Genomic DNA, 24,283 nt, shown 5'->3' on the forward strand with positions numbered 1-24,283 from the left:
TCTGAGTTTAAAATTTCAATTTCCTAACTGGCTGACCACACTCCTGGAAAGTCTCAGCGAGGTGTGAACGTAGTGCTGCCTCTCCCTGTGGCCACGAGCCAGCATCGAGATCCCTGAGCAAGGATGCGGGCTTCCTGGTTCTGGTGTCTTCCTAACAGTCAGGGGCGAGGCACAGGGCCCTAAGCTCGTTCTTTCCTTCTCCAGATGGAACTGGCTGACAAGCTGTTTTGCTCGACTTCTATGGAGACTACATAGGTCATATCACCCTTTGTCCATGTCCTAGTTAAGCCCCATCTTTTGAGGGAGGAAGGGAGGGAGGGGAGAGAGAGGGAAGAGGGAGGGAGGGAAAGAAAGAGAGAAAGAAAGAAAAAACTGGGAAGGAAAAGAAAAGCTAAAATCTTGAGCAGTACTTTTGGGTCTACCACTGTTATGCTACTCTGCAGAGTCAAAGCAAAAGCACCTATGCGACTTCACTCACACTCCTCTCAGATTCCTCAACCTATCATAAAGCAAATGTGAACATTTTACATGACATTTCATTGGTGGGTTCATACGCACAAATTAACAATGGCAAAAAGATTCCCTTAATGAAGTTACAAGCCATGGAAGATTTGCAAAAGTTAAACCCTGGTACAGTATTAAACTTATCTTTTTACATATAAAAATAATACACAGTGGGACATATTATTCAATAACATACATTCTTTAAGATTGAGAGAGAATATACAAAACTATTCTATGTAGCCCGCTGTATGTTACTGTATAGGAGGAATAAATACATCCAGAACAGACAGTGGGAGGTCTGTCCTCATGACCAGTTACTGAGGGGTTTCAAGCCAAGTGCTCTGCAGGTGCCAGGCAGAAAGGAGCTACCTGTTGCATTTAAAACAATGTGGTCATTATAAAATAAAGGCCTTATATCTATAAACAATAACAGAAACACACAAACCAAATGAAAATGTACTAAAATTTAATCATTCATAAAAGCTGTAATTTAATCTGACAGTAAAACACAAGAAGCAATATTAGAGTTGGTTTAGTATATTATATATTTTAGCTTTGAAAGCCATAGAAATCAGTTATCCCAGTTTTTTTTTCCTATAAAAGACCCATTTTTTTCCAAAGCATTATGCACAAACAATTTTAATTAGAATATAATGACAGAATGATATTTCATAATTTTTAAATATAAAATGAAGTCAATGACTCAAAAAAGTTATCTGCTGTAATGAGTTTGAGGGGAAATTTCATCATCTATATCATTACAGATATAAAGTATAATGGTTCAACGTTTAGTGCCTGACGGGAGGAATCATGATAAAAAGGTCAATATGAAATCATTTGATTATAGTAGCAATATCTAACTTCTGAAATGCATCCATGCTCTTTTGTATAATCATATTAGAGTCAAGTATATTTATTTTCACATCTGTTATAACTGCTATTGCAAAGGAGAAATACTATTGTCTTATTTTCTGAGAGATATACACAGAGCAATTTTTTTTCTCTCCAGGGAACTTGTGCAAACCAATATAAGATCTAAATTCTTCACATAATATATAAAACAGGAGAAGCCGCTTCAGATTTATTTTTTTGAAGTCTGGAATGCTGGCACTTTCCAATTAGGCAACAGTTCTTCATTCCTGTAATCTAGAATGTTGAATAGATACAGATATATGTTATAAATATTAATCTCTTGATGTCAGAATGTAACAGTAAACAAGCAGATATTTAATAATATAGAAAGAAACAATGGTTTTGGCTGATCATTACCAGAGAACAAATTATACTAAGCAACTCCCTTTAAAAGTGTTTAAAAAGTAGTTTTGTTATACTTGTTTTACAATATATCTGACAGTCCTGTCTATAAAGAAGAAAACAGTATTTGTTTTATTTCTATCCTATTACAATTTTATTCTGAAAGTTCCTTTCCACTAAGGAAACAGCATCCACCTGCAAACTCTATGAGAATTAAAAATAATTTTTTTTATTGGTTTTTAGAGAGAAAGGAAGTTAGAGGGACACAGAGAGAAACATTGATGTGGAAGTGAAACTGATCAGCTGCCTCCTGCATGCCTCCTGTGGAGTCTGAGCCCACAGCCTGGCCTGTGCCCTGATGGGAATCAAACCTGCAGCCTTTGGTGCTTGGGATACACAACCAACTGAGCCACACCAGCCAGTCCATGGGAAAGCCTTTCCTCAACTATTTTAGGACTGTGCCTGTTAGGGTTACCACTTATAATATAATACAGGTTAGGACAGAGCTGATCCCCGTATACAAAGGCAGAAGACTGACAGTACCATTGCTCAGCAGGAAAGAGGTTAAAGGAAGAATTATCCAAAAATGTATTTTTCTCCTAGATCTTTAAAAGTGTTACACATTAGAAAGAGATTAACATATTCTAGCACAATTCTGCCTACAGGCTAAGGCTAGATAAGCTACCCTCAAGCTTCACATACTCTTACGAAAAATATTTACCCCATATCGCAGTACTTTTCAAATGGGATCAACAGGGCCCTCAAGTCGTAATCAGGACAAAATGCTCTGCATGCAAAGTATTCCGACTGCTAAGTGGCCTATTCCCAAACACTCACAGAGAGCTCCGGTGACTTATTAACTATGTTATGAGTTGAATTAATAGCAGAGCCCAAGAATTTATGCAACCAGGAAGGATGAAAGTCTTATTTCTAGATCTAGGCCAAGATCTTTCCTCTACGGCAAATCTCACAATACACAGGAGGATGTGTGAGGGTGAATTTTCACAAGAGGCCAGGAGATGGCACCTCTTCCTTTAAGTATAAGTTTAATGGCCATTTCTGAGAATTGGAAATTAAACCAGGACCAGCCAAGGTAATGACATACACAAGCCAGTCACCTCTAAGAGAGTTAATGTGTTCCAGAGCCCCCGTTTCCTCTACCTTGCACCCTTACCTAAACACTCACAAGTACCAGCAATTTCAACAATAACCACTTTCAGGGAGCTGATGATTTATAGTAATGAATCGATTCCACTAAGCCTCAAGCAACCATCTGGCCGGAAGCTGTCTTTCCTGAATCCAACTCTCAGAGGTGATGCCATGCTCCTGCCCTTCTGCCCCTTTTCCTCTTCTTTCTTTGAAACTGCCACCCAGCTGTTTCCCCAGAGAGAGAGACATTCTCTCATCTGTCTAAGAAGGCACGTTCCAGCTATTGTGTGGCTCTGCAAGAGGTGATCTACTGAACAGACCCAAGAGGAGTTAGCACAACCAATTCTCAAGTGGAAACTTGACTTTCCTCTAAATAGACCAAGTTTACAAGTTACATAACTTCATTGGGTAAACATATTCTTTTATGGTATTGCTTATGCGGTAGATGAAGAAAAGCAGAAATTGTTAAATACAGAATTACAAAAAACAAACAAACGGCCCCATAAGGGCCTGGTTTCTTACTGGATAGGCAGCTTCAAGGCTAACGCTGATTGGCTCACTTAATAAAAACTTACGCAGTATTTAAAGTCAATTACTACTTCGAAGCCTCCAGACAAAACATTGGAAAGAAGTCAACTGTACCTGAGATAAAGCAACTACCCAAACCACACTGACGTAGCACCACACACCCAGTCAAAATGAGCAACAGCCGAAGCCGGTTTGGCTCAGTGGTAGAGCATCGGTCTGCAGACTAAAAGGTCCCAGGTTTGATTCCGGTCAAGGGCATGTACATTGGTTGCGGGCACATCCCCGGTGGGGGGTGTGCAGGAGGCAGCTGGTCGATGTTTCTCTCTCATCGATGTTTCTAGCTCTCTATCTCTCTCTCCCTTCCTCTCTGTAAAAAATCAATAAAAAATATAAAAAATAACAAAATGAGCAACAACACTGAAGCTGGGGAAGGTGGAACTCATAACCGCTGGTAGGCATGCAATAGGTGCAACTACTTTGACAAACATTTTATTTATTTATTTTTAATATATTTTATTGATTTCTTACAGAGAGGAAGGGAGAGAAATAGAGAGCTAGAAACGTCGATGAGAGAGAAACATCTACCAGCTGCCTCTTGCACACCCCCTACCGGGGATGTGCCTGCAACCGATGTACATGCCCTTGACCGGAATCGAACCTGGGACCTTTCAGTCTGCAGACCGATGCTCTACCACTGAGCCAAACCGGTTTCGGCTTGACAAACATTTTAGTGGTGTCTACAAAAGCTGCCACATACACACAGTGTACAACCTACCATGCCATTCCTGGATATACACCAAACAAATACATGTACATGTGTACAAAGATTTGTACAAGAACATGTGCAGCAGAATTACTAGTCCCCAAAAGAATCCGGATGCCCATCAACAGCAGACTGTATAAACATATTGTCAGGATAGTTATGTAATAAAAATGAACTATTACTATATACAATCAGAATAATTTTCAAAAAGACCCTCACATTTTTCAGTAAAAGAAGCCAGACGTCTTGTTTGCATTAATTTCAGAGGCAGAACTAACCCACGCTGTGAGGATTCAGGGCAGGGCTTCCATGTGGGGGAGGAGATTCTTACTCAGATGTGAGTATGTTCACTTTGGAAAAATTCATCAAATGTGCGCATCAGCCTCTCTGCAAGCCCTTTGTTTCACTGTTCCCCTTCATTTTGGCCATGGATTTGGGAGTGACCTTGGTGGCCATTCTATTCACTCAATCACTACTTTCTGAAGGTTCTTCTACACCAGGAACTGGGGCCACCGTGGTGAGTGAAACAGACACCGGCCTTCTCTCACAGCTTAGAATCTCATGGGAAGAGAGACAAATTACCCACAAGATGAGCACAGCTACAGTGAGGTATCACATTTACAAGTTATAGAAGCCGGAAATAGCTCATCAGGTGCCATGAGAAGTGGTGAAGGTTGGAGACGGCCCAAAACAAAGCCAAGGACAAGAGAGGCACGTGCTCTGCCCTCGGCACTCACCTGGCTCAGAGCTGCTGCTCACTGTGGGCCTAAAGCAGCAGGCAGGATTTCTTTTTAGGCTTCTTCTTTTCCACTGGTGTTTTCCTATTGATCTGTCTGACCAGGTCATAAAATATCTAAATGGAAACAAGAAACATGTACTTATTCAACCAACATTTGAGACCTTGTTCCACAAAATTTTCTTGGGTCTGTTAAATATTATTCAGATAAAAAGACTATAGAACCGAAGGCCGGAGAGGAACAAAGAGAAAACACAAGGCTGTGATAACCTAGTGTGCTCCCCGCTCCCACCAGGCTGTGAGCGAGCTGAATTCTGGGATTGCTGGGATGCTCCCCATGGCAAGCACACCAGCAAGTGAAGCTTATGCGCTTCCAGGAAAGGAGAAAACGTCTTTTAAAAAAATGATGTTGAAAAGAACAAAAGGAAAGGGGACCTCAAGCTGTCGCTTGGTTGGTGGTGGCAGCTGGGGACTGCACCAATCTTTTAGGGATCCAGTCAACTTTGGCCTTTCACACTCAGTCAGGCAGCTTACTTGTTAAGCATTCCTGTCCACAGCTACGTTCTTAAGATAGTGGAGTGCTTAAGTCATGGACAAAAAAAGCTTTGTGCACCTGCTGTATCAGCCAGAAAGAGAGTGAATTACAGTCCACACTCAGATTTCTCCCTTGAGTCATGCGCTAAAGGGAGGCAAGACTCACCAAATTCTGTGATATCCATGAGGTAGTGTTTCTCTATAAAATCACTATAGCAACTACTTTAATTTCTGTGGTTTCCTACTGACTGTGTAACCTATTCATACATATCTGCATAAGCAATCGCACAATACACGAGTGATGTGACTTTTCATATACTCCTTTCTGACACATGTCTAGAGCAGGGATGGGGAACATCCAGCCCGCAGGCGGTATAAGTCCCACAAAATATTGGGTCTGGCCCTGCCAAGGCTTTAGGGGTGAGCTAATTAAATGTTTGATCAGCCGAAACTGATTTGGCTCAGTGGATAGAGCGTCGGTCTGCGAACTGAAAGGTCCCGGGTTCGATTCCGGTCAAGGGCATGTACCTTAGTTGCAGGCACATCCTCAGTAGGGGATGTGCAAGAGGCAGCTGATCGATGATTCTCTCTCATCGATGTTTCTAACTCTATCCCTCTCTCTTCCTCTCTGTAAAAAATCAATAAAAACATATTTAAAAAAAAGTGTTTTAAAAAAAAATAAATGTCTGATCAAATACAACAGGCTAATTTTTAAGTTGATAATTGTGTATGGCCTTCGAATGATGTTATAAGTATCCAAATGGCCCCTGGCAGAAAGAAGGTTCCCCACCCCAGATGAGGCTTAGCAGGACTTTAAACATATTCATTTAACTTAAACATCCTCTTTGCATATAAATATGAATGTCTTCATTAAGTGACTTTATGCAAACAAAGAATTACTTAAAAGATTTTTTTTTTTTCTTCAATAGTTTTTGGCTGTTAACTTAAAGGAGACTAAAAAGACACTCGTCTTTGCTGCCCAGCAGCTAGAGGTTACCTCATTAACATTGATCTTTGACTTTGCAGAAGATTCTAAAAAGGCACAGTTACACCACTGTCTTGCTAAATTCTGACCCTGTTCTTTGCCAACTACTCGTTCATCTTCCAGGTCGCATTTATTGCCAACCAAAATCATCGGAACCTGTGGGAAGGAATGACACAAAATGAACACTAACATACTTGTTACTTATCCTCAAGAGTAAGCAACTATTTGTCACCAATTGCAATGTGTAAATGAGGACCATATGCTTCACCAAGTGCTTAAACAAAGGTATGAACATGAGTGCTAGAGAGAGAAGGTAGATGGCAGGGGAAGAGACAGAAAAATTATGGAAGAGATCTTACTACATTGATCTGCTAATTATTTTAAAGATATAATCCCAAAAATTCCCATGTGGGCTACAAGTGATAGCTGAATTCCAAGTGGAAAAATCTGAAGAATGTACTCGGAGGCCTAATTGTGGTTCAAGTGCTTCATCTCACAGTCCCAACAAATGCCAGAAGCAGTGGCAAGACCAATACAGGAGCAGTAACAAGTTCTGCTCCTATACCTGACATCCAAATCTGAGATCAGTTCAGATGGATTGTTAAGGAGAAAATACAGCCAGAGAAGTAACGTCTTCCCTTTTTCTCCATACCAGAAATGCTTGGCTATGTCCATCCACAGCCCCTACTTCCGATAAAACAGATTGCTAACAAACTGTACCACACCCTTGTTCAAAGATACCCACAGAGCAAAGCCATTTGTGAGGTGATGGCACGATACAAAAGAATTTAAGGGACATGGTGGATCTTGTACCTAAAACAGGCGATTATCATGAGTCAGATGAAACACTAAGCACCTACAACTCTATTGTTTTTAGTTTGTTTTATGGATAAAATGATTAACATCACCAGAATTCGGTGATTTGCATGTATCTGCCTAAGAAAACAGAACTCTCTTAGATAAATTGGTCCTGGGAAGGAAGAGGACTATTCACTAGGTTATGGTTGGTCATGAATCATATGGTATAAATCCATCCTGCCTACAATATTACCTAAGTGAAGGTCCCGAGCGGTGCATATGTTCCCATTAATAATGAGAGAGAACATACAAAAGAGAAAAAGGTACAAATGAAATTTAATATCCTGATTGATACAACTGAAAGGAAAGCCTTCATAGTTCAAAACTAAAGTGGACATGTAAAATATACATTTCACCTTTGCAAAAAGGCACAAAAACAACGAATGCCAAATAAGACAAAAATTCTAAAACAAAAATTAAATTAAAAATATAAAAACCTGCCCTAGCTGGTTTGGCTCAGTTGATAGAGCATTTAGCTTTCGGACTGAAGGGTCCCAGGTTAAATTCCAGTCAAGGACACATGCCCAGGTTGTGGGCTTGATCCCCAGTAGGGGCGTGTAGGAGGCAGCCAATCAACGATTCTATCTCTCCCTCCCTTCCTCTCTGAAATCAATAAAAATATATTTTAAAAAATAATAAAATGAAAATCTTTTAACATAATAAAAACACCTGTAAGTAAAAAATATACCAACAGAACTTTAGAAATAGGAACAAATAATTACGGTTCTTAGTAATGTTCTTTGAACACTGTTTCTGACACAGCGTCCGCCTCTCAAAGCTGACCGAGCCTCACTTCTACCAGCCTTCTTCCACTCCCTGCTTCTGCACTCCTACCTTTAGAGCAGGGGCATGTCATCATTCCTGCCCTTCCTTGTGAACTATCTCAATAGACACACAATTTGTAAGTAAATTTATAAAGGTAAACTTATTCGGCCACAGAGATGGTGGTGTCTTACACAGAGAGGAATACTTACATCTTCTGTGTCTTTAACCCGTAAAATCTGTTCCCTCAGGTCCTGTAAGTCATTAAACGTGGATTGAGCTGTGATAGAATATACTAGTGCAAACCCTTGGCCGTTCTTCATATACAAATCCCTCATCGCTGTAAATTGCTCCTGAAATAAAAATATGCAATTATAAACACGATTTCTTGAACACACGTTAGGATAACTTAAATCAGAATAATCACAAGTGAAATACTGCATTTTTTGTTTCCATGCTATCATGACAGGAAACAGAAGACATGATGCATGGTTTCTTTAAACTCCTGAGGTGAATGTGCCTGCTCTCTACTTACCTGACTGGAAATAATGACAATAAACTAGAATTAGAGAGAAAATTTTAACCATCTTAATTTACTTTTGTGTGGCTTAGAAAAAACGATATATCATGCTTTCCTTTTTTACTAATAGATCCTAATTAAATCATTTTGGTGCTAATAAAGGTAACTTCAAGGCAGTGTTGCTAGAAAACAGAAGCCCAAGTCCTGGAGGCTCTCTATAATCAAGAGCGTGTAGAGATAAGACAAATCTGAAAAGAAAACTTAGGAGTAACCAAGGACACAGGCAATAATAATAATAATAATAATAATAAATAAATAAATAAATAAAATAAAATAAAACCAAGCCAGGGTTGTTTCCTGGAAGCCAAATGAATATATAGTGAACCACTGATCTAAGGCTGCCGAAAAGTCAGGGCAGTTGAGAATTATGTGCAGGAGATGGTTTAGGAATGGGAGACCATGGGCATGAAGCCATGTGAAGAGGGGGTGGAGGGTATGAGGAATAATCAAAGATGCTAGGATAAATGGAACCAGGTTCCAATGAAGTTAAGGGGTATGAAAGAGAGTGAGGTGGAAAAACAGAAGTGGTAAGTGGAGAATGTCGTGCTTGAGAAGGAGACTGGGAGGTATTACAGTTATGGGCAATCACATAGTCTAAGGCACATGTGTCAAACACAAGGCCCGCGGGCCAAATCCGTCCCGCCAGGCCTTGCAATGTGGCCCGCACCGCGCTGTCATCACTGCACTCCGCTGCGTTTCCATCACAATGACAGTTTATGACTGTTCAGTAAACCATTCGGCCAGCGATTTAGGCTGGATTTTAGATTTTGGCCCCTTCTCTGATTGAGTTCGACACCTCTAGAAGGGAAGACCATGGGCGTGAACGGCTGAAGCAGGATGGAGGTCAAGGAGCTGACAGGCCAGGCTACTGGATTATCTACAACATCTATAGAGATTCTATCTGCACACTAAAACCACCAAGAGTTCTAACTGAAGCAGTACTGGAGTGAGCAAAAATCTTCAAGGAGTAAAAAGTGATCTGAAACCAGATATACTCAGGTTATTGTACTCATTTAAAGATAAGAAGAATGAGGCTCCCAATAACCCTAAAGAGTTTTGTCAAAAAACAAGTGTCTGTCACCATCCCCTTGAGATGTTAAAATACTAATAAAAGCAAAATAATCTTTATAAACATGAATGACTCTGATGCCAAGAGACAAAGTCTCATTTAAATCCAGTGATTCTGGATTTGAAATACCTTAAAAAAAAAAAAAAAAAAAAAAAAAAAAAGGCAGTAACAGCATCATCCTTACCTGACCACAGGGAGAAGAAACCCAACACAGAGAGTCCATGGGCGAACTCAACATACAAGTTAATAGTGAGAGATGAGCTTTAAGTCCACCATCGATGGTTTCATGCACATAAAAACACTTAAGAAGCCCTACAGTTAGAGAATTTGTTCTTGATCATAATAATTACTTTTACTCAGAGGAGTTATTCAGATGATAAAACCTGTTCACAGATTGAAATCTATCATAAAAGGAGAAAGCATGCTTACCGTTCCCGCTGTGTCCAGGATTTCGAGCATACACTGTTGGCAATCTACTTCAACTTGCTGTTGAGGGCAGGGGAGAAAAGTGAAAAAGTAACATCAAAACCTCAATCTGTTTCCCCCCATCTATACTCCAGTGCATATGAACAAAGCAAAGCCCTTCCCCAGAGTGTGCTGGATCGGTGAGACTTAACTTGGTATTAAAATTAAGAACAGGAAGTCTCAGGCATTTTCTATTAATATTATAGAAGCCAGGACTATCAATGTTGGGCTTAGATATTTTCTGATCACTGTAAACTCTGAGTAATGACTTTTGTTACTACTAGAAAGCTAGTACTCAAATTCTATGACTTAAGAAAAATTGAAGGAAAATATCAATAGGTACAGTTCTAACAGAAAAAAATGCCTAAAATGATTATTCATATTATCTTATTCATATTTTCTTTTTTTAAGAAAACAAATCACAAATTATTAAATTTACTCCAAATGCAAACAAGGTTTGGGGGCAAAGAAATATTGACAACTTACTATGTTAAAAGTTTTACTGAAATATATTATATCCCAAACTTAATACACAGGAAAATGTTAGTTTAAGAGATACAAAGAACACAAACAGAGCTGCTAATGAGTATCCCTGAACTCATATATTGTAGTTCTCAGGACTGGAGGAAAAAGATACTTCTTTGGAAAAGCTGTGTGCATAAGGTGAAATTTTATAACTGAACTCTACTTTCCTAGTGTTTTATTTTTTTGAAGTGAATATATCATATAATAAAATAAAATATGAGGCTTAGAACTGGATCACTTGATCCTTTCTCTTCTTATCTCCTCCCAGTTCAAAATGCTTGCATCTCTTAATAGCCAGCACTCTCTTATATTAGCAGTTGGGCTCAACACATTCAAGCCTCAGCACAATTTCCTTTGTAGTTTTAGTCTTAAAAAAAATCGGCTTAGTCTGCCCATTATAGCTTCCTGTCACAGTGCCAAGGTCCCCATGCACACAGAGAATCCTTGCACTCCTTGTACATGGTACTTTGTGGGGCTGATGCTTGCCACACTTCTTACAGAATTCCCATGGGTTTTAGGAACGTTCGCCATGTTTGCGGGAGCGCTACCGGCAGGGAAAGCTGTGTTTATAAAAGAGGAGAAGGCTGGCCTAGAGAGAGCACTAGCTCTCAGCTGTGTGGACACTTTTTCATAAAGAAGGGACGGAGAAAAGTGGTCCATCTCCTGCATTTCGGGTACAGGTCTCCATGTGGAGTTAAAGCTTTAACCAGCAACTTATTTGGAGAAAATCCCAGTAATGCAACACTGTCTCTAAAATTAATCTGAGGCCTATTTTAAACTCTACTTCTTTGTCAGATCTGGCACTGGGGAACACCACTGGTGGCCACAAATTCATTGTCTCACCACTTGTGGGACGAATGTGGTAGCCTGCCCAATCTGTAAACGGGCACATCCAATGAATAATGAATTAGGCCTGGAGCTCCTCAAAGTATCTAGAGCACCATTTTATATCCAATGTGCAGAAAATGAAATTGCTCAGTCAGTACAGTTCGATGAACTTAATTTCTTATTGTTGAATGGTAGGTTTAATATTTCTTTCTTTCTTTTTTATTTTTTTGTGTATTGTTAGTTGTGGTCTTTTTTATAACACTGTCTTCTGTCCACCACCCATCCCACCCACCCCATAAGGTTTGGGAAATACAATCATAAAAATTATCCATAATTCTAGCTAATCTTGTAATTAAGTAAAATAGCATATTTTGCCAAGATCAACTTTTCCCCTTTAAAAATTTTTATTTTTTAGATTCACAAGAAAACTTGCCAAAAATACAGTTCCAGTTTACCCTTTCCCTGCTCCCAGCTTGGCCTCCCCCACTATCAGCATGCCCCACTTGAGTTGATTTTGTTAGAACTGATGAACTTACTATATCAACACATCATTACCATGCATAACCCAAAGTTTACACCAGAGGAGTTGGGACACATATATAATGACATGTATCTACCATTATGGTATCATACAGAATCCAACAACCAATTTTTTATAGTTTAAAGATAAAATTTCTTTAAAGTTATTATATAACTAAACATAAACTTTCAGTCACTGGAAAACTTCAAGCATAAAAGTTACTTAATTTTCATATTTTACCTTTCTGTAGGAATCTTCTATCGTTGGGTCATATTTTTCAACAAAAATTCCCTGAACAAACTGAACTGTCTAAAAGAAAAAAAAAAAAGGCAGAGAAAAATTAAAGAATTTTAAAAAATCAACTCCCCTAAATGTTATTAACCTCAAAATGTGGTAAAGATCAAATGAAAGTATGTGAGAAGTCTGGGAAATTACCTTTCAATATAAAGGACATGCTGACACGTAAGAGTAACTTACTATGAAAGGAGATGGCCATGTTCAAAACTGTCAGCAATGTCACTGCTGACACTGCACTGCTAACTATTACGTGCATTATGTTTTAAAATGCAACAAAGATACAAATAACGACACATTCTAATTTATTAAAAAATGAAAATTACCAGTAAACTCCCATTACTCCTCTGTATATCTACATATAACTTTTATCTCCTGCTCTGAAAGGAGACAGACGTAAGGTTCTAAATTTTAAAGTCTTGAACCAGCCTTTCTAATTTTGGGGAAAAGATAAAAGAGAATTAAAATGTATCGGATTTATTACATTTATAATCACATTCATATTTCACATTCACACCAGCTGAAATTCAAATGTACACCATCCTGATTCTGAAGCCTTATGCTTTTGTTGGCAAATGCTGCCTACAAATCTTTTTCAGATTACCTACTTGTATCACTAGGATTTCTGTAAAGCAGACTAGAAACTAGGTATTTTATCATTTGACAAATGGAAAGAAGTACAGAGATGACTGTGAAATATCTCCTGGACAGCTTTAAACAGGATCTGGCCCATTAATCCTAGAGAAAAGGGTAAAGATGTGGGCTGAGTGCATGACACCAAGTTACCCAGGAGTATTTTGAACATGGTTTTAGCTTAAGCTAAATAGATTGACTGGAATATAGTAAACTTCAAGCATCTTTCTCTTACTAATCTCCTTTTCTTCAAAGGAAACTCAGGATATAATCATACCAAGAACTTTAAACTTTCTAATATGCTTTATACTAGAGCAGAAGTCTTCAAAGTATGGTCCAGGGAAGAGGCTTAGAAGAAAATTGTTTTCTGCCCTTATTCCTGCCCCTGCAGGGTGGCTTGGTTGGTTGAAGCACCATCCTGTACACCAAAAAGGTGCGGGTCTGATCCCCAGTCGAGGTGCACACAGGAGGCAACCCAATCGATGTTTCTCTCACATCAACGTCTCTCACTTTTTCCCTCCACCTCCCCTCCTCTCCTCCACAATCAATGAGCATTCCTCAAGTGAGGATAAAAAAAAGTCCTAATCTGGCCCTCGCCTGCTTCTCACCTAATTTATCTCTACTTCCCCTCATGCTCACTCTGGCCCCAGCAATGTCAACTTTTCTCAGAATTGTTTAAATGCTAATTTAGGTTTACTTGTCACCAATTTGTACTTTTTGTTCAAAGTCATCTCTCTTGCAATTACAATCAAGCGGTTCTTTGTTTAACCATGTACTTATCACATCTCTCCCAGTGGATGGAAGCTGTGTGCGGGACTGGGATGATTTGTGTTCAGTCACAACCCCAGCAGAAGCTTAATAAACAATTACCAAATAAATACAGCACGCATACAAAAAACGGCCTTCGTTCACCTAAGTCTGGGCAGGGCAGGGCTTTCTCCACCGCTATCTATAGTATCAGTGTAGTCTCTCCCACTGAAATGTAAATTTCTTAAAAATGAAAACAATCTATTCTTTTGAATAATGAACACTGTAGTAGGTAACCAATAAATATTTGGTAAACGAAAAAATGAACAAGCCACCATTATAAAACTACACATTCATGGTTATTGAAAGAATCCTTGTCCCCTCTGGATCAGATATAAGCATATAAAAAACACTGACACCTTTTCTTTTTAGTGACTTGAGGTTTCAAAGCAAAAACACAGCAATGTTGTTCTTGTATTACACTAGCTGGTTATAGTTAGGTGGCTAACTTACCAGAGCAGACTTCCCCACGCCTCCTGAACCAAGGACCACTAGCTTGTACTCACGCATGGTGTGGTCTGTTTAAATACTGACAATCTGAAAAAAAAAAAAAAAAAGAAGATAACTACATATGATAAGATTAGCCTAAGAAAGTACAACCATTACATGAAATGAGATTTTATTTTTGTTTGCTTTCCCCTTAAGAATATCAAAGCAAAGACAGAGGTTGCACAGTAAACCATGCACACTTTAACATTAATTATAGAATTACTGCCAAGCATTTCACTTCATTGAAGATCATTTTTGACTAGCATCAATCATTAGCCTGTTTGTTACTTCTAAGAGTGTTTGATCAGAAAATAAGATTAAAATTAGCAGTTATAAGTATAGTCATAAACTAAATTATTTATGAAGCTCTCATTTAAAACAGCTTATGTACTTTTTTGATATTTACTTATGAGCTTTAATATAATGCACATACATGCTTAAAATATCATAGTAATTCTATAATAAGAGGCTAGAGAAAAAAAGTTTAGATGGATGCTAAATACAATGAATATATTCTTCAAAAATGAAAGTAAAATAATTTTTTCAGATTAAAAAAAAAAAAAAGCTGGGGGTTCACCAGAACACGTTTATAACAAGCAAAGGAAGTTCTTCAGGTGGGAAGAAAATGCTGAGACAGATCTACATAAAGGAATGAACTGTGCTGACTGATGCACAACATGAATGAACTAAAAAACACTCAGCAAAATAAGCCAAACACTTAAGAGTGAATACTGTATGATTCCACTTATATGAAATTCTACGAAAGATGAACTTACAGTGCCAGAAAGCTGCTTGGGAACAGTGGTGGTAGGGCAGGGGTGATGACAACCAAGGAGTATAAGGGCACTTTGGGAGGTGATGAAAATGATCTGTATCTTGACTGCGGTGGTGCTGACATGGGTGCATGCATCTATCGAAACTTACTGAACTGTACATTTAAAATAGGTGCATTTATTACATGTAAATTATTGCTCAATAGAATTTAAGAAAACTCAATGGGGGAAAAAGGGAAATTTCTCAGAGAGCCAATTATATACATAGTGTAATTAACTGAATGTGTTTCCTGTAGATTCTCTTTTTAATCCTCATCCAAGGATATTTTCCCATTGATTTTTAGAGAAAGTAGAAGAGAGGAGAGACAGAGAAATATCGATGAGAGAAACACATCAATTGGCTGCCTCCTTCATGCGCTCCACCAGGGCCCAGGGAGGAGCCAGCAACCAAGGAACGTGCCCTTGACCGAATTGAACCCGGGACACTCTATCCACTGGGCCAAACCAAATAGGGCTCCTGCAGATTTTTTACATTGGAAACCTTCCCCTAATCCGATGGTATTAAGAAGTGGGGACTTAGGGAGGTAGTTAGGGTTAGATGAGGTCATGAGGGCAGAACCCTGATGAATGGGATTAGAGTGCTTATAAGAGATCCAATAACTCAATTCTCTGTCTGCCTTGTGAGGATACCAGACCGTCAGGCACAGGTCCCCATCAGACACCAAACCTGCCAGTGCCTTGACCTTGGACTTGCCAGCCTCCAGATGTGTGAAAAACAAACTTGTTGTTTAAGCCATCCCATTGTGATAATCTGTTATAGCAGCCAAAGCTGATTAAGTAACATAGTAAGGATAAAATACTGGACTATGCAACAGACATAATGGCGAGTATGACTGTTGCTCTGAATCAAACATTTTCAAAGCACCTCCTAGGTATCAGTTCAATAGGAGGTGCCAGGGACACACAAATCAAAAGCATATGTTTCCCATCCTCAAGTAGCTCACAGAGGAAGAAAAAATAACTACCATAAGATGTGAACAAAGTTACAAGAGACAAAAAAATTAAAGGGGTGGAGGGTCAGAGGAAAGTGCAGTTTTTCATGCAAGTTACATAACAGCTACGCGATAACCAAATAGAATGCTCCAGCCTGTAGGGAAGGGCATTCCAAGCAGAGACACACCTTGAACGAACACTCCACACCATGAAATAGGGAAGATCCAGGGAAGACCACGTCGCTCAGCGCGGCCAGAACAAAGGGTATGAAAGGTCTGAAAAACGAGGCTGGGTATGGGGACTGGGCAATGCTTGCAAAGGCATTTGCCATATTTAAAAAGAGCTTACATTTTATCTAGTAAGCAAGCAATGGGGGGTGGGGGAGAACTGATTTTAAGTCATTTAGTTAGATATACACTCCGGAAAGGTAACTGGTAACAGTATATAAAGTGGACATAAAGTGGACGGAGGAAAGAGACACTAGAAGCAGGAAAAGAGTTACAGCAGCACTAGCTGAAGAGGGAGCAATGCTTCTATGCCGAGGAGACTCCGCCGCGGACTAGAGGTTATTAAGGTTAAGGAAGGAGTCGATGGTGACTCCCAGATATCTAGCTTGGAGAAACTAGGTGGCTGGTAGCATATCTTCCATTAAGACAAGAACTACAAAAAGAGGTTTAAAAAGAAAGTTAATGCTTCCAGCCAAAACTTGTTCTGAGACTCCTGTGGGAAAGCAGGCAGAGTCTGGAAGCTCGCAGAAACCAGGGGGCTTGATGCAGAGATGTAGGAGCTGTTGTTATGAAAGAAGGTAGTTGAAACCAAAGATGATCAGCCAAGGGGCATTTCCTCAGTGAATACAGAAGACAGCGAAGAACTGAGCTCTGAGAAACAGCCATATATATAGACGGATAGAAAACCTGAGGGAAAAATGCAATGGGGGAGGTATATTCTGGACACTAGTCACCCATTCCTCTGTTTGTATCAAGTGATTCTCCCATTTCTAGGGGGGAAAATACTGACAATTAAACACAAGAGCATGTATTTCATCCAGACAGTTCTCCATATCCATAACTCCTTCTCTAGGCCCTAAAGATATGTCTTAGGATTGCTGTCATTTCAAAATGAGGTGATTTCATTCAATCCAAAAATGTGTATCTTTTAAGAGGGAATCCTAATATAGTAAGGTTCACTTATACTCTCCAAATTACCCCCGGAGGCAAGGGAATTTGGGAAAAGCACTCAGACATGGCCAAATTATTTTGGGTATTCTGCAACAATAAAATATTTGGCCGATCCTCAACTCAAGTAGCAAGATAGTTACATTCCAAAGTCATATTTTCTTTATATATAAATACCATGGCTTACAAATATAAGTCAATATGCACACATGCAAATACAAAAATGTATAGCTCAGATAAAAAGACACACACACAAATACCCAATAAGGAATAATGTGAATTAATATTTTCTTTTAAAGGAGTTAGTTCTAACTCATTACTGCCAAGTTAGAAAACCACTATGTTCTTCCAAGCAAATCCCTTGCCTTTTTATGGAAATCTCTTGTGCCCTACACTCTCAACACAGCACCAGAAAATTTCTCACTCTGGTTAAGATTCCCTGACAAATAGGAGGACAAGAATAAACATTACACTATGTTTAAATTTTAAGTCAATCTCGAGTCTCTAACATGGTCCAGAGTTATAGCAATTTTTTATTATTTCTTCAGCAAAAGCACTTCTAAACATCACAAAATAATATGTAACTTCATTGTTGTTTTGACACAAATCAATCCCAACTCTGTTTTTAAATACGTAAACTAAGTATAAGACAAATTAGTTTCTCCACAACAACCTACAAAACAAAATTTATTAAAGAAATTTTAGAGGAAAAAGTTTACATTAAAAAAAAAAAAACACTGAAGGTAGTTTCTTAGCAAGAGGTTATTTTGCTGGTTAAATATTTATAGAAGCCATGTATATTTTAAAACTTAAAACTGACCACAACATGCTGAGGGTATGGTTAGGAGTGGCTAATGATGAGTAAATATAGAAATCATGGTTAAGATTTAACTTTCTGAAATAAAGAACAGTGTTCTTCATAGTACATCAAAGTTCAATTTTTTTTTTGTAACATGAAATCACAGTATTTTCTCATTGAGAGGATCTTCTTGATATTGTATTTTCTTCTTATTCTTCTCAAGACAAGTACTTTGGGAGGAGGATGCAGAGAGATAAAGTGATGAGACATTATACTTATAAAAGAAGCTTATAAATTGTCTTCACACTATTAGAGGCCAACATGGATTCCCAGCAAGAGCACACAATCAAAGACTTGAGGAAAACAATTTGACAGGGGCAATAAATATAATAAAGAGAATAAAATTCAAAGAAAACAGAGTTAAGAGGGTCTATAGAAGACTGTAAAGTAAATGTAATAACCTTAAAGAAATTTGTGAAACACACATTGGGAAACTTAGGAAATAAATTATGATGATAAAAAAAAAAAGTTCAGCCGAAACCGGTTTGGCTCAGTGGTAGAGCGTCGGTCTGCAGACTGAAAGGTCCCAGGTTCGATTCCGGTCAGGGGCATGTACGTTGGTTGCGGGCAGGTCCCCGGTGGGGGGTGTGCAGGAGGCAGCTTGTCAATGTTTCTCTCTCATCGACGTTTCTAGCTCTCTATCTCTCTCCCTTCCTCTCTGTTAAAATTCAATAAAATATATTAAAAAAAAAAAAAAGTTCAGTAAATGGGCCAAAAAGAAAAATGGACATAACTAAAAAGCAAGTAAGTGAACCAATCTACTGAACCCATGAAAGACATGAAAGGAATGCGGAACAAAGGACAGAGAGAGAATGTATGAAAAGAGGTAAGAAGGATAAATCCCAAGTTCTGCCAGCTCTCTGACAGGAAGTTTAGAAATCAAACAGAAAAGCCAAAGAAATTAGAGAAGGACTTTTCCAGAGGTAAATAGCAAAATTAGGACTCTTCAGATATAAAGTGCCCAGTGAATGCAATCATCATCATCACTACCACCATTATCATCAGAGATTCAAAATTGAAAATATTGTAGTGAAATTTCAAACCACTAAAAGTGACGACAAAAATCCTAAAAAGTTTCTAGAGGAAAAAAAGATATTCCTTCGCTTGAATATGGACGGGTTTAGTAAACAAAACCGTCTGAGTGATGTCTGACTTCTGAAGCTAGAGGGTACCAGAGCTGTCAAGCTGCCTGAAGCTGCCGCTTGGAGAGACCACAGAGACGGTGGCCTGAGGAGCCCTGGCTGTGAGTCCTCCCGGACAGTGAATACAGACGCCTTCAGGAGGACCCAGCCAGCCACCATCTGACTACACACCCTGGAGGCCTCAGGCCAGACCCACCCAGCTGAGCCACTCCCTAATTCCACAGTTGTTTTAAACCACTACATTTTGGAATGGTTTATTAACTAAAAACAGAAGGAAGAAAGGAAAAATAAAGGAACAGATGGACAATTATAAAGTAAATAGAAAGATGACAAGCTATCCAAATATATCAGTAATCACATTAATAAGTATTCAATAGGAAAAAATTAAAATAAAATACAAGGCAAATATATAAAGCAAAACTAAAGGAAAAACTAAGCAAATACACAATCATAATTAGATTTTAACATTTAACCCAACAGATATATATAGAACCCCACACCCAACAACTGCAAGTTACACATTTTTTAAGTGCCCATAGGTCATTACTAGAACAGACCATGCTGGGCCACAAATCGGGTCTCAACGAATTTCATAGGACTGAACTCATACAGAGTATATATTATAACCATCATGCAATTAAACTAGAAATCAATACATCATCTCAAAATGTTTGTAAATTAAACAACATAATTATAAATAATATAAACAAAAAGAACTAAATGATTATATAATTACCGGAATTGATAACCCAACAAAAAACAGAAATGACCCAAGAAATAGAAAGGCACAAGAATAAGAAATATGGCAAGCACATAAACCAGCAAAAAATTATACCCAGAAATATAATTATCCCTATAAAATATATACAAAAATCTGGAAATAAATCTCATAATTTGGAAGGAGTCAGAAAGTTAAGGTAAGTTAAAGTTTTCCTCTTGCTTGGGGAAAGGATAAGTATATTGAATCTCTATACACGCATGTTGAAAAAATATAAATCTAAATGTGAAAAAGGTAATGTCAAAAACTGGATAATATATAATCTAAAAATCACTCCAGGAAAAAATGGACAAAGAAACTTGACCAATTCAACCAGAATTAGAAAATGAAAAATAAACAATAGTAAAGAAAAGTAAACAAAAGTAATGAGTAAGACAAAACAGATCAGTAATCCCAACATAATAAAAAGAAATCCTTCGAAATCCTAATTTTGTAAACCACGCATAATAAAAGCTTAACTTATATGTAGCAAATTTTATAACATGGTGTATGAATAGCTTGTTTGTCTTTTCTTGTTTTAAATATTAAAATATGCCTCACAATAATGTTTCTTTTATTGCAATTTACTCTAAAAACACCGTTAGATATGGATATGGCAGACAATCTAGCCTTTCAAATCTAGTACCCTCACAAAACAGTCCCTTCCGTTTCTGGGCACCCTAACAGTTAGAATGTTCTTTACACCGCTGTTTCTTTGTAGTGACATTTATTGGATCTCTGTCCTTGGATGCCAAACAGAATAATAGAGACTCGGCTTCTTTCTTCCTCTTATATCTTGCCATGTCTTCCTCTTCTGTCAAACACCAGTATCTTGGTTTATACCCCTCCCTTAGATCTGTAATGCCACACCCACATCTGTCACTCCAGCATCAATGACAGCATCTTCTGAACCTGCACCTGTTAGTGCCACAAAACAGGAGAACCCTGTAGAACAGCCAGCAGAAACACCAGTGGCTACGAGCCCAGCATCAATTGACAGTACATCAGGAGATTCTTCTCAGTCACATCTTTTTGAAGATGCAGCAAGTGCACTTGTGTATGGTAACTGAGATCATGTCAATGGGCTAGGAATGAGAGCAAGTAATTGCAGCCCTGAGAGCCAGTTTCAACAACCCTGATCCAGCAGTGGAGTATCTTTTAATGGGAATTCCTGGAGACAGAGACAGACAGGCTGTGGTTGATCCCCCTCCAGTAGCTACTTCTGGGCCTTCTCAGTCTAGCAACAAATACAACAAGTTCTGGAGGACATCCCCTTGAATTTTTCTGGAATCAGCCTCAGTTTCAACAGATGAGACAGATTACTCAACAGTCTCCTTCCCTGCTTCCAGCGTTGCTACAACAGATAGGTCGAGAAAATCCTCAATTACTGCAGCAAATTAGCCAACACCAGGAGCATTTTATTCAAACGGTGGTCAAGGAGGAGGAGGGAGTGGAGGAGGCAGTGGAGGAACTGCAGAAGCTGGAAGTGGTCACATGAACTATTAATACATTTAAGTAATGCCTCAGAAAAAAGAAGCTAGAGAAAGGTTGAAGGCTTTAGGGTTTCCTGAAGGACTTGTGATACAAGCATCCTTTGCTTGTGAGAAGAATGAGAACTTGGCTGCCAATTTTCTTCTACAGCAAAACTTTGATGAAGATTGAAAAGGACTTTTTTTTTTTTTTTTTTTTTTTTTAATCTCACACTTCACACCAGTTCATTACACTAACTTTGTTCACTGGATTGTCTGGGATGACTTGGGCTCACATCCACAATACCTGTATAAGGTAGTAGATTATTGAGGGTGGGAGGGAGGGATCTAGGATAAATACAGGGCATGCCTGCTTCAATCAGCAGATGCTGCAGATCCACAGTGTGTAAAAGAGGCAACAAAAAAGCAGCTTTTGCAGGTCTCTATCTCTTGTATAAAACAGTAGGTAACTTCCTAGGTTTCACTCTTTTTAGTGTACTAGATCCAGAAATTTAGTGTAATGTCCTGCTTTATATTTCTTTGACTTAACATTGGTTTCAGAAAGAATATTTGCTACCTAGAATCCACAGTTTCAATTTCATGGCAACACTGGATAACGGCTTTATGAAACTGAGACAAATTTGGAACAACTGCAAAGAGATGCCAAATAATTGATGGTTATTGTTGCTGCTTCAAATAAGTATAAAATTAATGTCAAGAAAGCCCATTCTTTCATATTAGATACTTAGGTTGGGTGGAAAAGAAGGGGAACCTTTTCTTAAAGTGAAAATACCGCTATTTTAAAATATCTTGATCATTAAATGTGAGACCCTTCTGATATGATTTGAGAAGCTATAACTGTATAGGCAGTTACTTTTCTGTTTACATTTTCTTGGTTTGTTTGGGGAAAATTGATAGGTGTCTAATTACTGTTTACTTCCTTGTTATATTGCAGTAAAAGTTTTAAAACCAAAAAAAAAGTAGGAATTATTCCATCTATCCTACCTTGTTCACAGAATTGTGAAGATCAAATGAGACAAAGTTTTAAAAAGCACTCTACAAATATTACTCATATTGTTAGAATTCTAAACCAAAACAAAGTTTTCAATAAATAAATAAATAAATAAATGGAATGAGTTCTCTGAGTCTTCATAGTTGTAACAAGTACTTTTCCTAATGGCCCCAATGACGTAAAAAACACTATGGTAATTCTTTTTGAAGGCTTTCTAGCAGAGGAACGGAAGTCAGCACAAACTGGTCTGACATTCTGAATGGCATTAAGGTTAACCAAATGCATAAAAGCACGCAGACCGGTTTCCCAGGTCTTAGGAATCTAAGACAACATTCATTCTTTTGTATCTTTAACTTATTTTAGCTGGAAAAAAACACAAACAAACAATGTACTAAATATTCCTTTAAACACTACACTGCCTGCTAAACATCCAATTGGAACTGAACAGTAACCTCAAAAATCAAATCAGAGTAAGTAGTAAAGTTTTGATTTAACAGAAGAGATAATAAAGCAGCGGTAACATCTAATATTCCATGGTAAACACTTTATTTATTTTAAATATATTTTTTGTTGATTTCAGAGAGGAAGGAAGAGGGAGAGAGAAACATCAATGATGAGAGAATCATTGATTGGCTGCCTCCTGCATGTCCCCTACTGGGTATTAAGCCTGCAACTCAGGGATGTGCCTTGGACCGAAATCACTGAGGCACTTCAGTCTACAGGCTGACGCTCTGTCCACTGAGCCAAACCGGCTATGGCCCATGGTAAGTACTTTATACAGGCCATACCATTGAATTTTCATGAATATATTATTATTATTTCTGTTATAGCTAAAGAAAGTGAGGCTAAGAAAAGTATCTTACCAAAGATAACAGACAGTCATTTACATAGGCGGGATCAGAATTCAGGCAACATGACTCTATGACTACGTTGTCAACCTAAACTGCTGTTTTCTACGAAACTTTTCTCATACTTCATTTTTTAGTAAAAGAAAAAAAATCCAAGAAAAAAATTTTCAGATGTGTATTTCATCTCATTTTCTTGCCATATCTAACTACTATAAAACTAAATAAAAATAGTTAATAACCAGAAGACCATACAACAAACTAGGGTGATGAAGGATTGAGATAACATATCCTACATGAGACAACATTCTATGTAATAAAAAGCTAATATGCAAATTGAGCAAACAACAGAACAGCTGGTTACTATGATGTGCACTGACCACCATGGGACAGACGCTCAATGAAAAAGCTGCCCCCTTGTGGTCAGTGCACTCCCATGGGGGAGCGCCATTCAGCCACAAGCTGGGCTCATTGCTGGCAAGTGCTGTGACGGTGGCAGGAGCCTCTCCTGGGGGGAGTGGGCCTAAGCCCCCAGTCAAACATCCCCCGAGGGCTCCCAGACTTCAAGAGGGCACAGGCGAGCTGAGGGACCCACCCCCTCCCCTGCACGAATTTCATGCACTAAGTCTCTAGTAACCTATATTCTAATATCAGTTTCTTAATTCTTTCAAGTTCAAAATGAAGCCTTGTTTCAGTAGGTTTCTTTGCTCACAGTGGTGGAATTCTTTATTTTTTAATTGATTTTTACACAGAGAGAGGAGACATCAGTGTGAGAGGGAAACATCGATTAGCTGCCTCCTCATGCCACCCACTAGGGATTGAACAATGGTGTGTGCCCTGACAGAGAATCAAACCAGCAACCTTTTGAGCATGGTTTAACACCCAAACTGAGCTAGGGCTTCACAGGGCTATTTTTAGTAAAAGAGTTAGTACCTTAAAAATACCCTTAGAAGTGTGCCTAGCATGGCATAAGAG

At 38.5% G+C, this 24,283-nt stretch overlaps 1 protein-coding gene, 2 long non-coding RNA genes and 1 pseudogene across 5 annotated transcripts in view; 2 read left to right on the plus strand and 2 right to left on the minus strand.

Annotated features, from left to right (window-relative positions):
• Positions 1–953: 953 nt before the first annotated feature.
• Positions 954–14,337, minus strand: RAP1A (RAP1A, member of RAS oncogene family). 3 transcript variants are annotated; one of them, XM_036453354.2, is made up of 7 exons: positions 14,248–14,337; positions 12,301–12,369; positions 10,152–10,208; positions 8,286–8,426; positions 6,466–6,609; positions 4,936–5,051; positions 954–1,650 (listed from the first exon to the last, which is right to left on the minus strand). In XM_036453354.2, exons 1-6 carry the CDS (start codon positions 14,302–14,304, stop codon positions 4,965–4,967), a joined length of 555 nt encoding a protein of 184 aa, XP_036309247.1. In that variant the 5' UTR covers positions 14,305–14,337; the 3' UTR covers positions 954–1,650; positions 4,936–4,964. The 3 variants fall into 3 exon arrangements, with proteins under 3 accessions (XP_036309247.1, XP_036309249.1, XP_036309248.1); XM_036453356.2 differs by lacking the exon at positions 6,466–6,609; XM_036453355.2 differs by lacking the exon at positions 12,301–12,369 and having other exon boundaries at positions 14,248–14,331.
• LOC118727510 lies at positions 1,597–24,225 on the minus strand. The gene is made up of 3 exons (XR_004990592.2): positions 24,213–24,225; positions 22,910–22,915; positions 1,597–1,801 (listed from the first exon to the last, which is right to left on the minus strand). It is a non-coding gene; the product is annotated as an uncharacterized LOC118727510 (long non-coding RNA).
• Positions 20,842–21,777, plus strand: LOC118727505 (annotated as a pseudogene).
• Positions 21,803–24,283, plus strand: part of LOC118727508 — a 28,849-nt gene continuing 26,368 nt past the window's right edge. Inside the window, exon 1 of the long non-coding RNA XR_006742569.1 lies at positions 21,803–22,205. This is a non-coding gene — a long non-coding RNA (uncharacterized LOC118727508). The remainder of the gene's footprint in view (positions 22,206–24,283) is intronic.

The sequence above is a fragment of the Pipistrellus kuhlii genome, unplaced genomic scaffold (assembly GCF_014108245.1).
Source record: "Pipistrellus kuhlii isolate mPipKuh1 unplaced genomic scaffold, mPipKuh1.p scaffold_m20_p_24, whole genome shotgun sequence".
NCBI classification, from domain to species: Eukaryota; Metazoa; Chordata; class Mammalia; order Chiroptera; family Vespertilionidae; genus Pipistrellus; species Pipistrellus kuhlii.

What these genes read in the sequence shown, in the direction of transcription:
- RAP1A (XM_036453354.2), bottom strand. Translation starts at nt 14,304, where the DNA reads ATGCGTGAGTACAAGCTAGTGGTCCTTGGTTCAGGAGGCGTGGGGAAG. An exon ending in TCCTGGACACAGCGGGAACG is followed by an intron (nt 8,427 to 10,151) that starts GTAAGCATGCTT and finishes TTTTTATTTCAG; the next exon opens with GAGCAATTTACAGCGATGAG. An exon ending in GGGTTAAAGACACAGAAGAT is followed by an intron (nt 6,610 to 8,285) that starts GTAAGTATTCCT and finishes TCCTTCCCACAG; the next exon opens with GTTCCGATGATTTTGGTTGG.